Source organism: Vicia villosa, unplaced genomic scaffold (genome assembly GCF_029867415.1).
Source record: "Vicia villosa cultivar HV-30 ecotype Madison, WI unplaced genomic scaffold, Vvil1.0 ctg.000058F_1_1, whole genome shotgun sequence".
NCBI classification, from domain to species: Eukaryota; Viridiplantae; Streptophyta; class Magnoliopsida; order Fabales; family Fabaceae; genus Vicia; species Vicia villosa.
In genome coordinates, this window is record NW_026704987.1 from 454,724 (window position 1) to 467,720 (window position 12,997).

At 33.1% G+C, this 12,997-nt stretch overlaps 1 protein-coding gene across 1 annotated transcript; it reads left to right on the top strand.

Annotated features, from left to right (window-relative positions):
* The first annotated feature begins 7,909 nt into the window (after window positions 1–7,909).
* LOC131623222 (uncharacterized) lies at window positions 7,910–10,252 on the top strand. The gene is made up of 2 exons (XM_058894219.1): window positions 7,910–8,159; window positions 9,150–10,252. Exons 1-2 carry the CDS (start codon window positions 8,103–8,105, stop codon window positions 9,864–9,866), a joined length of 774 nt encoding a protein of 257 aa, XP_058750202.1. The 5' UTR covers window positions 7,910–8,102; the 3' UTR covers window positions 9,867–10,252.
* Window positions 10,253–12,997: the final 2,745 nt, after the last annotated feature.

A 12,997-nucleotide genomic window follows, 5' to 3' on the forward strand; every position in this document is an offset into this window, starting at 1 on the left:
AACTAAAATTAAATGACTAATAATAAGAATCAATGCAAACAAAATTAAGTCTTTTACTCAGTGATCAATTCTACACAGGATAGAATCGAGTTTTGTGAGAAATAATGATGAATTCATGGAGTTCAAAGTATTAGAGAACTTACTAACTGAAGTACGTATGATGCGCCTTCTCAAGGTGATTCAAGTTATGGAAATGATCCATATAGCTTCAGAGATGTCTAATGATGAAGATTATGCAATTAATTTAGCCTGAACATGCTTTAATAGCTCCAACCTAGTTCAGTTGCATGATAAGAATTTGAAGATCGATTTGCTTGGTTTAGGAGTTCTAGAAGGAAATTGATGCTTGAAGTAACTTAGATGAGATGTATAGATTATTTTTGAAGCCTTAGATCATGGAAAACCTTGCTGAATTGGATAATTCACTTTTTCACCATTAATGAAGAACTTGAAGTTGCAGGTCACGAATTGATGGAGAATTTGCATGAACCGGTGTTACAGAAACTTGTTTAGATCACATTAATGATGATGAAGTGAATAGGAATGAAAGAAAGTTAAATAGAAGTGAGAATCAAAGAGAGAGAATTCTGGTGATTATGAGATTTTGGAGGGAAATACTGTTATATAGAGGATGAGAAACTTGTTGAGGAAGATTGGATTAGGTTTAGATCCATATCTTGAGGTTTCAGTTAGTTATGGAGTTAGTTAGATTCAAATTTGAATTTGGAAGGAGGTTGGTTGCTAGCTTTGGATCCAAGGAATTTAGGCATGGAATGAGGTTTGGGAGAGGTTGAGAAAGTTTGTTATGAAGTGTGGAAGTGATTTGACATGTGGAGAAGGATCTAGAACTTGTTTTGAGCATTTTGAATTTTCAAGTGGCAAAGTTGAATCAATGGCTTTGTTGTTTTTCAAGAATTTTCAAAGATGTTTTTGTTGTGGAAGGAATGAATTTTTGGGGTTGCAACATGAATGAATGTTGTAGAAGGAGTGAAAATGAAGAGAAATGTTTTTGATTACTTTTGCAAATTGGTAGGTTTCGTGGTCCAAAAGCTGGTCTGAACATAGGTTGGGTATAGACTTGTACATGATCAATTTCAACTAGCCAACTTCCAATCATCATAACTTCTCACTCAAAACGCCAAATGACCCAAACTTTACATCAAATTAAATCTCTTCTATCATACTACAATGTTGATGTTGAAAGTTTCTTGAAATAATGCCTTGGTAAAAAGTTGTCCTCTTTGGAAAATCACAAACATCAACTGCCTAACACTTAGAAAAATTTCTAAGTGTTTGGCCAATTTTAGCAACTTGAACCTCTAACTTTGACATGACTTTATAGCAAATTAAGAACTTCTTTTGAATTCAAATATTACACAAACTTTTAGTATTATACATCATCTTCAATTTTATCCCTTTGTTGCAATTTTTGGACTCTTGAGGAGAGAGGCATGATCATGGAAAGTCACTTGAATGGACATGTAAAATTTGTACTTAAAAAATTTGGAAAACCCTAATTTTACAACTTTCATAATTTTCTTGATTTCTCTTGATTTAACTTGATCAAACCTCATATTATCATGTATAATGACTTGAAATGTGCATATTTGACCAAAAACCTCAAAAGTCAACCCTTAAATTTGAGCCACTGTTGACTTTTTGCCAATTGAACCAATTTCTCTCCTTCTATCACTTGAAACCTCTTGAAAACCTTTGATAAGCTCAATGATGTACACATAGATGCTTTTAATCACATATTGATCAATGAAATCAAGTTTTGTTCAAAAAGTCAACCATAGGTTGACTTTGACCAAAACCCTAATCTTGTGCCAGTTGAAAAGAAACTTGTGATCACCCTTGAAGCAATGAAACCTTGAATTCTTGATGAGCCCTTTATCAGTCTTATGAACCCTTGTACTTTAAGTGAGTTTTAGAAATGAAGATGCTTGAACACCTTATTTCTTGATGACCTTGAATCAAAAGAAAACCCTAGTTTTATGGCCCTCGATCCCAATGCTAAGGTATGGAATAATGATGCATGACTTATTGTATGACCTGATGGAGGATATGAGGATAATGAAATATAAAATCCATGTGATTTGATAAAGGGTAGGACAAATTTGGGGTATAAAACGCCCAAATATCTCTTGCTTTCAATCTTGCCTTCTTTATTGTGGTTTCTAGAGATGAAGGCCACGAGGTTTGATAAAGGAAACAGTTGTTGATTAGGGAATATTAGGTTTTTGTACATATTTTAGCAGTAGCACCAAAATTATCTTTAAACATGCCTAATGTAACTATTTATGTTCATTTCTTTCATGTGTTAGTAGAATCCATTACAATGGAGGACATCCACCCTAAAGTTCATAAGATAACAAAAAAGACTACTCTTTAGTATGGGTTGAGAAAGAAAGACTAGATGATGCATTGGTCTTTGTTAATGAAGGAGGTTTAGACCATGCTTTCACAGTGGTAGGACCTCCTTAATATTGAGGATGATTTCCACTAAAGAAGACAAGGTGATATGTAACAAATACGATGAGTGTATTGTTTCTATTCATGAATATTTATTATCCTAGGAGGTAGGTGTGTTTAATAATTTATTAATTGCCCTTTCATAATTGCATCCAATGAGATGGGCCTACAACAAGGTCTTAAATTATTTGTGGAATTATTATGGCTAAATCACACACACACAAATAACTCTTGAGAAGTCTCTCGTACTTTATTTAAAACACCACAATTTTTTCAGCCTAAGGAGATTCATTTCCTTGTATAAGGAGATTCGCAGGAAAATAATTCTAAAAGTTCTCAAATTTAATGGATACTCTCAAGAATAATTCTTGAGGACAATAGTAGGTCAATCTTAGGTTGAACTTGTATAATTCTATGATGTTCTTCTTTTTCCCTTATCTCTTTTATTTTCCAATTATTTACTTTACTTTGATTTTCTATTGTTTTTTTACTCGATTTTTTGGAAATGTTTTTAAACTATGATTTTTCAAATGATTTTGTTTTCAACCAAAAATTTTCAAACCTCCACAATTTACTTGAAAAACGCAATTGGTATCTTTTTTTGAGGGTTTGGGCTATATTGATAATGTTGTCCCTTTTGATGAGGCATCGAGGAAACAAAGGAAACAGTACATAGAGACATGATTACTGGAAACAATACATAAAGACATTATCACAGTACATAGAGGGTAGGCAGAACATTATTGGTAAGTAACATGGAAGATCCTCTTTTTCTTGAATAGCCTTTTAGTGTTTTAATTTCTAACCTATTTATTATTGGCTCGCAAATAGAATGAAATGTTACAAGACAGTTCAAAAAATGGAAAAAAAAAACTCATTGGGTCATAGCTCTCATGGTGGGTGATACCAATGCTTCAACTACTAGGGATTCAGATAGTAGGACTCCCTGTTAAGTTGGTTACTCTTTCCTAACCTACCCCAATGCAAATGGAGATTACAGATTCTTCCAAATGGGTCGTAGTAGAAGATGTTTTGTGTTCATTGTCGTTTGTGGTCGGGGAAGTCCGACCATTAATCTCGAGTTCGAGACTCCTCATAAGGAAAGGTCACTCGTATGCCAATGCTGCAAGCTTGAACAAGGTTTGGGGAACCTGGCTTTATGAGAGGTACTTCTTTGACTCTAGGGGCCCTAACCCGCCTTGCTCCTTTCTAGATTTGGTCCATGAACGACTAGGGAGTTTCAAGATTTTATTTTTAAAGATGATTAGACATAATTCTCAAGTAAGGCTGAATTATTTTAGTAGAAGGAGTTAGAAGATTCGGCGTATCATACTCGTCTTGCGTTAACCAGCTCGATTTTTTATGCTTCCGGGAGAGGATAAGTTTTCCTGCTTGTTTGCCTTCAAAAGGAGAAGGAAGTTCCCCAAGAACGCATCAATGCTCTCACAATAGAGCGAGACTGGTTTCTAAAAAAGCTCCAAGGGGTGTTTGTCTTCCTTTTCATGGATATGGTCTGTTGTAGAACCTTTAATCTATCTAGGTACATTGGTCGAGAAAGTGTAGTTGATCGCATAAGCGGTTAAGAAGAAGGACGAAGTTTTGACTCTTGCACACGCAACATTGACCAAGGTTGAGGTTGCTCTCTCTAAGGACAATAAGGCGTTAAGCTATTCTCATAAGAGAATTGAGGAGTTTGAGGCCTCTCTAAAAGAAGCCCGAGAAGGTTGGAAGAAAATCGAGGATAATCTTCAAAAGATGTATCTTGAAATCTTTCCTTAGATAAGGAGTATGCGAAGGCGGTGAAAGACAGTTTCTCCGCCTTGCATATATCTTTTCACAATTGCATTTCCCCAGGTGGAACATTCTTATCCTTGAGTGTATATTTTACGAGATAAAGTTCGTCCTTATCCAGAAATGGTGGATGGGAAGTCGGTTCCTGTTAGTGATGAGACGTATGTGTATTCCCTTGTTGGATTTTTTTTATTATAGTGTATGGGGTGTTCGTACCCAGTGTAACTTCAATGAATAAGTAAACTTTATGGTTTCTGCTTGGAAACGTATATTTTAATTTATCGTTGTTTTTTATTTTTTATGGAATTGCTTTAAATCCCAAATTTGTTTCTTTAGAAGATAGTTCATTATTCGAGGTCATGCTCAAAGATTTGTTAGATGTCTTGGGGGATTATCCCCTTATAAGGGTTAATTCCCCTTCCCCACCCCCAGGTGAAAACCTGATTCAATATCGATTTGATGAGGACTCATCTCTCTCTAGAGTGATTAGTTACTAAGCGGAGTTTAACCATTAATCGCCAATTTTTGACCTGTTGTCTTTACCTCTACGCTTATATTGTAGAATTTTGATTGCTTTAGTTGTACGTTGGTGGAATTTATGACAATACATATCCTATGTGGTTATCCTTTATCCATATATTATTTCACTACTATCATGCTCCATTGGATTATCTTTGATTTAGATCTTCATGAAAATTCCATAACTTCCTTTAGAGGAGAAAAATAACTCGCATTAGCTTTAGAACTTTAATTCTTAATTGAATTTCTTGGCAAAACACTACAAATGAAATCTCGGTTGAATCCCTCTAACTTGAATAAAACTTACAAAGAAATCTTTGTAAAGTTTCTTAGAAGGTTTTAAGTGATAGAGAGTTGAGAGAAAAATGGACGTATATTTCAATTATTGAAAATAATGATATAGTACGTTTTATTCATACAAGTGTGATTATAGCACATAAAGTTATTGAAAATACATCAAAACCTTGTTAAATATTTGATTCAATAAAATCGTGATTTGATTCATTCTCACTAAATAAATTTTGGATTTTTAATAGTTTGAGTCGATTTGCATAAAATATTATTCGAATCACATAATGAATTATTCAATTCACATGAAGAAGTTCACAACTCATATGATTTTGATGAATATCATTTCATTTAAAATTTCCCATATCTGATTCACATGAATCAATGGAAGATTCAATTCGTTTAAACAATTTCATTTTCAACTTGGCCAACTTCAAACCTAGTCGGGAGTAAGAATTAATCATCTACACAGATGTTCAAGGAGAACAGTTTCTCCGCCCCGCCTCGCACTTGCTTACAGAAACTGTAATTTAAAAACAAAACATGTTTTTTCATAACAAAAAAATCAATGGTTAATTTGATGGGAAATTAACACACAATAACAAATCAATACGCAACAGATATAAAATTATCATACTTGTAAGAACCTTGAGGATCAACAACAAATATATGACAAGAAATTGAACAAATAAAGGCACAAGAGAACACCGATACTTTAACGTGGAAATCCCTCAATATGAGAGTAAAAACCACGAATCGCTTAGACCAAAGAAATAGCTCCACCAAATTTGCAACTTCAGTGCGAAGTAGATATGTCTCAACTTAAATTTTGTTTTATATATATTTATGTTTACTGGTTAGTTAGTTAGTTAATTAATAGCATTAATGGTTAGTATTAGCAAGACGGAATTGTACTAATATGTAGCTTATGTATAGTGGTGGGTGGAGGAAGAAAAAAACTTGATTTTGGGTTTAGCAAAGAAATATTAATGTCTTGATTGAGTGAATGTGAGGAGTGTAGCAATGCAAAGAAATATTAATGACCCTACTGAGTGAACGCGGGGAGTGTAACAGATTTTAATTAGTCACATTTTGATCAAATAATTATTGATATGCTGACTACGTGAATGTGAAAAAATATTAATGTCATGATTAAGTGAACGCAAGTAATATAATAGATTTCAATTAGTTAATAATATGTTGCGTGAGTGCGAGAAGTGTCACACAAGCGATTCAAAATCTATATGAGAAAGATTGATCTACTATAAGATCACATCAACAATTAAGAAGAATAGTTGGTTGGAAGAAGGTATGGCTAACAACCAAGGGGTGAAGTGAAGGCCTTGAGCTATATCCATGTTATTGGGTCCACAAATCAGAATCAGAATCTAGTGTTGGTGTGATGTATCATTATATATTAAGCTTTTCTTAGACAAGTTATCATTATTCAATTTCTAATTATTTTTTTAAACACCTTTCTTTTTCTTCTCTCTTGGCTTATAGCTAATGGCATATATGATATACCTCTAATTCATGTGTCATTTTTGTTGTTAGTAAAGATATTTAACAAAAGTCCTTTTGTTGGTACCAAACTATAACTACTTTTGTCTCAACTTGGCATCTTAGAAGATCTAAGACAATGGTGTCAACAAGCAAAAGATCACAGTTACATGCTAAAAATGTTTGTAGCCATGTTCTATAACAGTTATGCTTGTGGCTCAAAGGGGTAGAGTCAAGGACAGGCAAAGAGAGGTCACATGGATAGTCTTCTCCATAGGAGACAGCTAGGTGAGAAGAGTCCATGGCTTTCGTCAACAATAGTAGTGTATACCATGTATAGATATTTTCTAAATAATTTTGATCAAATTCAACTAATAATTGTTGTACAGTGAACGCACCGACGCATCTGAAAAAATGTGTATTTGTTTCAATGTCTGTGTTTAAAACAGACAGTGGTATTTTATATTAGTGGTGTCGATGTGTCAGTGTGTGTCGCTATTTTACGTTTGTGGAGAAAATTGGTTTGAATGTGGTTAATAGAAACAAAAAAGGGTTAGTATCATCCAGCTAGTTTAGGGTGTTAGTAATGTAAGATTAGATGAAATGAATTTAGTTTCAAATGACGGTAACAAGAAGTTCAAGAAAACACGCTAACGCACTTGTGAACGTTGAACACGGGCTGCGCAAATAACGCGTTTTATGCCTCACACTAGTAATATAACAAGACAAGATTATTTGGAATTTTAGTCAAATTCTAGGATAAAAAACAACACAATCTACACGACTTAATTAATCACACTAATTAATGCTCGATTAAACTAACTAAAACGCTTACAGGGTTGCTTAATATATCTTTATATTTCTCAAAATAATCGTATTAAAATTCAAAAATAATCCTTCGCCATAATATTTCACAAATATTTTAAATATTTAACATTTTTTTAGATATGTGTGCGATATTTTTTATAAATAAGGAGTTCAAAGTAGTTCGTGTATTCTGAAAATAAATCTAATACACCATAATTTTATGAAGAATTTTCTGTCAATTTTTTTGCAGATTTAACTTTGAAAATTTTTATAAATTTTTATTTCGTAACAATTTCTTACAAAAATCTCTGAAATTTACCATTTTATGCAAATATATTGTTTTTCCTACTCTTATATCATTAGTGTCTGTAAGATCTTATGTCTGAGAAAAGAAGTTTATAAAAATAAGAAAAAAAACATCTATAGTTCTACTTTTTCGCTACTCATATATCATTTTTATATTAAATTAAAATCATAACATGTAAATAGCATACATATATACTTTACAACCTTATAAATCAACTTCAATTCAACCATCCCCAAATCCTCCCAACTCTTTCTCTCTCTCTCTCTCTCACCCCTCTTCATCTTTCCCTCTCCACCTTTTCTCTACCCTCATTTTTCTTTCTCTCTCACACACAACCATTATAAAATCAAAAACAAAACAAAACAAAAAAAAAATTACATAATTTCCACAAATTGTTATCTTGAGACACAAGAACATGGATAATCAACAACATAGCCCTCTGCTAACTTGGGCTTACTTCTGCCAAGGAAAGGTACCTAATCCACCTTCTTTTCATTACAAATATTTATGGATCATTGTTACATACATTTCACAGTCATATAATTTTGTCACGTTAAGCTCAGTTGATAGCTGTGGTCAGGGCCGGCCCAATATATATTGAGGTCTGAGGCGGATCTTAAAATGAAGTCTTTAAATTAAATGTATTTTTTTTTAAAATTTTATTATTCTTCTTTAATTTTGTTATTCTTTTTGTCCTTGTTATTTACCAATGAGAGATGAAAGAGACAAACAAGACTAGTATATAATATGGATGGAAGTAGAGAAAGGAAAAGAACAATATGATTTTGAGAGAGAGAACTTCTTTTTATCTATTATTTATCGTACTATATATTGATTTTGAGAGAGAATTATAAATTAAGTTCAATGTTTCTTAAAAAAAAAAAAAAAAAGATACAATGGCATTGGTATTAATGAAAAAAATGATTACGCTAAAAAAGTTGGCGGTGCACATGTAAATTGCCATCAACTTCTTGCAATGTTACAGGTCATAAGAGTAGCAACCGTGCTTCTGCCCAACAACGTCCATACACTTGAATTGGGTAGAAATAAATACTAGTATTATATAATTAAATTTGAGATATGTTGTAGTGTTTAATGAGACCCATTTTAAAGTTTTTGATAAATTGTAGGGATATTAAAGAATTGTAAATGAGTTATTTAAATAATCAAAAAGTGTGAAATAACATAAAAAAATTAAACGGGTCCTATTTAAAGAACCTAAATGGGTATAATGGATATGGGTGCTCATTGTAGTATAGGTAAAAAATTATTTTTTGAGGCCCTAGGTAAAGACGTCACTTGCCTAGCCTAGCCTATGGGTCGGGCCTAGCTGTGGCAGAACATGTAAAAAAACGAGTTCAAATCCGCGACATTTTGTTTATTTACCTTTAATTTTAGCCAAAATACTTGTAATTTTACGAGTAGTACTAATTTCATAACTTGTTCCATTTTTGTGACACAGTCAATGGAGGAGCTAAAACAATCCTTAATATACACAACAATGGAGCTTGAACAAACAAGAGCAACAGTCCAAGAAGAATTAAGAAAAAGAGATGAACAGTTACTTAACCTAAAAGACATTCTTAACAAAGTCGTAAGAGAAAGAGACGAAGCACATGAAAAATGCCAAAGACTTTTCTTAGACAAATTACTTTTCCAGCAACAACAACAACAAGAACAGCAAAAACAAAAACAAGAACCTCTGTCTGGAATCTCAAGCGTCGAAGATGAACAACAGAAACGAGGAATCGAATCTTCTAACCACAATGGCTTGTCATCATCAGATTGCGAAGAAAGCATAGTATCCTCACCAGCAGCGACAGCAACAGAACAACAACCAATGATGATGATTGAGTTAATAGCGAAAGATAAACCTTTGCCGGAAAAAGGTAAACTTTTACAGGCAGTGATGAAAGCCGGTCCTTTGCTTCAGACCCTTTTGCTTGCAGGACCATTACCTCAATGGAGACACCCTCCACCACCATTAGAGACCTTTGAGATTCCACCTGTCACAATTCCATCACCAACACAGCAACAACAACAACAACAAATTCTTCACCAAGATTCTTCCTTTGTGAACACTAACTGTGGAAGATTCAGTAGTAGAAAAAGGGTTTTCGGTGAAGGTTCTGATTCTCCTTCTGCAGATAACAAGTACCAGAGGATTGTACTCCATTGACTTCTACCTAGTACCTACCACTACTGTTACTATTGACTCAGTTCGACAAGTACTATGATTTTATTGTTGTGAAATCTCAACCGTCTGATCTATATTTTTTTATCAACTAAGCTTTTTAATTTATATATATTTATGTTTACTGGTTAGTTAGTTAATTAATAGCATGGTTAGTATTAGCAGGATGAAATTGTACTAATATATAGCTTATATATAGTGGTGGGTGTGGGAAGAAAAAAAACTTGATTTTGGGTTTCTGGTAATGTTTAGGAGTGAAAGATTTGTGCTTGACTTTTTCCTCTTTTCACATTCTAGTTTTGTTTTTTTGTGAAAGGAAAAGGGTCATTGTAATATATTTGTAATGTAACTAAAATACTAAAGTTCAACAAGTGATTTGAGTGTGTGTATTGGATTTAGATCCTTATAAGTATGTATTTGTGTATTAAGATGATTATTAATATGTTGAACGAGTGATTTCATGGAGTGCGATAGATTTCAATCAAATAATTATTGATCGGTTGACTGTGTGAATGCAAAGAAATATTAATGTTTTGATTGAGTGAATGCGAGGAGTGTAGCAATGCAAAGAAATATTAATGACCCTATTCAGTGAACGCGGGGAGTGTAACAGATTTTGATTAGTCACATTTCGATCAAATAGTTATTGATATTTGATATGCTGACTACATGAATGTGAAAAAATATTAATGTCATGACTAAGTGAGCGCAAGCAATATAATAAATTTGTAAGGGAATAAATTTGGTCTATTTTATTGTGAATGACTAATTTGAGTTGTGCAATTTTTGTGAGGGGTCAAAATAGTCTTTACTTTTAATTTAAAATTAAAATAAATTATAAAAAATAAAAATGAGTTAATAATAAAATAATAAGGATAAAAAAATGATAAACTATAAACTTTAAAGTTAAACGCTATTTGAAATAGCGTCTAAAAAGTAAGCTATAAGTTAATGATAAAAAAACCATTGCCAAACAGGTTAAAATAATTATATAAACTTATTAGCTATAAGACATAAACTCAAAATTATGTCTTACCAAACATAACCTTAAAAAGTTGTTTAAAATACATGTATATTTGTCAAAAAAAATATTATGAAAATTTGAAACAATTTATTTGCCACAATATTTGACAGCAAATTTCGCACATATTACTAATATTTAACTTTTTTTGGATATATTTTACAGTATTTTATTTTACTTTTTTGTAAATAATAGTATAAGGAGTTCAAAAGGGTATATGTACGCCTAAAAATTAATTTCTGAACATCATAATTTCTGCAAAATTTACTGCTGATCTTTAAAAAAACATTACATTTTGCAGTAATTTTCACAACAACAAATAATTCAAAGTTTAACAATTTATAGATATACGCGTGGTTTTTTCTGCAAATAATAATATTTAGATTTTAACTTTCAAACAAAATCCCTTTAGTCATTTTCTGAATAAATCATATGAACAAGATGGTACAAAGTACGTTCAAAAGATAATTCTCAAACAAAATTATTTTCATATATTTTTTAAAAAATTCCAAGCGTATTTAGCAATTCCCAACTGTTATATACGGTACAAAATATGAAGTAGGATAATTTTATCCGACTTTATTATTTAACCGTTTTTTATTTATCTTTTTATTTCACATTTTCTTTACGGTCTATTTAACAATTTTTTTGTTTTTGTTGTAACATGAAAGGCCGATGCTAAAAATAGTGAACCACGCGTGGAAGATTTTTGATCTGTTTAAATCAGAGGCGCAGTAGTTTAATGATGTGGTGACTGCTTCCGGGCTTGGTGGGTTGTGCATGATCGGGTATACCACTATCAGCCACGGCATGCAGGGGCTTTCGTGGAGCGGTGGCATCGGGAGACATCTTCTTTCCACTTACCGGTTGGGGAGTTGACGATCACATTACACGATGTTCATTGTCTGCTCCACCTGCCGATCAGAGGGAGACTACTGCACCAATCCCGGATCCAGAGGGTCGAGGCGATCGAGTGGATGGTTGAATATATGGGTATGGACCCACACATAGCTGAGTTTGAGTGCAGGACGACGAGTGGGGCCCATATCCGGTTCTCTAGCTTGAGAGAGTTGTATGAGAACCACCTGGTGACGGCGACCGAGTCCGAGCAGGCGGAGAACGAGCTTTTTACGGAGAACGAGCCAGCAAATGAAGAGATCTTGGAGAACCAGCAGGCTGAGGATGACCATGCCACCGATTCCTTCCGATATGCCAACGGATAGAGATGCTTGGGCTGGACGGATTGGACCAGGTATCATCGCGCAGGGCGGTCCAGAGGCGGGACGCATTGGACTTTTTGTATTCGGTTTGTATTTCTTGACATTTACGTACATTTTCGCACACTATTAGTATTTTATTCGGCTTGTATATATAATATTAGTATTTTATTCTGATATGTCGCTTATTTTATTCGGGTTATATTTTATTTATATCAATCATTGTTTACTACAAGCGTTTTCGTTTAATTAAAAATATAGGATTAAATGTTGTTTTGAAAAACACAAAAAAAATAATTTGTGCATATTTCGGAGATGTATTTCCGAAACGATCCAAAAATGTGAAAAAGGTTTTTTTGGAAATGCATCTCCGAAAACACCCCCCATTTGATATTTTTGGAATTGCATTTTCGAATTCTAAAAAAATTGTAAAAAAAAATATTTCGGCAATATATTTTCGAAGTAGGAATATTTTTAATTTTTCGCGGGAAGTTCTCCGCGTAGGGGGTCTCCAAAGAAATTCTTGTCTCCAAAGAAATTCTTGTTATACTTATATTCTACAAAACGGAGGCTTAAAGATGATCACTATCTTGACTAGACTTAGATAGAAGTGGTTACTATACACACCCCAATAGTTCAAAAACATTAGGCAGATTTTTACCAAAGTGTCTCCTTCACGGCAATCATTGAATTGAACCTTTTTTTTTTCTCTATCAAGTTTCCAGAAGACTCGTTCACTACTCCATGATGGAAATAATATTCAATTAATCTTCCTAGTCAGGTTCATTGAAGCATTACTAATAGCTATTTCAAATAGTGACATCTACATAATGAAAACAAGCCCAATATAGCAATTTACTATTGAGACTTGAGAGACC

What these genes read in the sequence shown, in the direction of transcription:
- LOC131623222 (XM_058894219.1), top strand. Translation starts at nt 8,103, where the DNA reads ATGGATAATCAACAACATAGCCCTCTGCTAACTTGGGCTTACTTCTGC. An exon ending in CTTACTTCTGCCAAGGAAAG is followed by an intron (nt 8,160 to 9,149) that starts GTACCTAATCCA and finishes TTTGTGACACAG; the next exon opens with TCAATGGAGGAGCTAAAACA.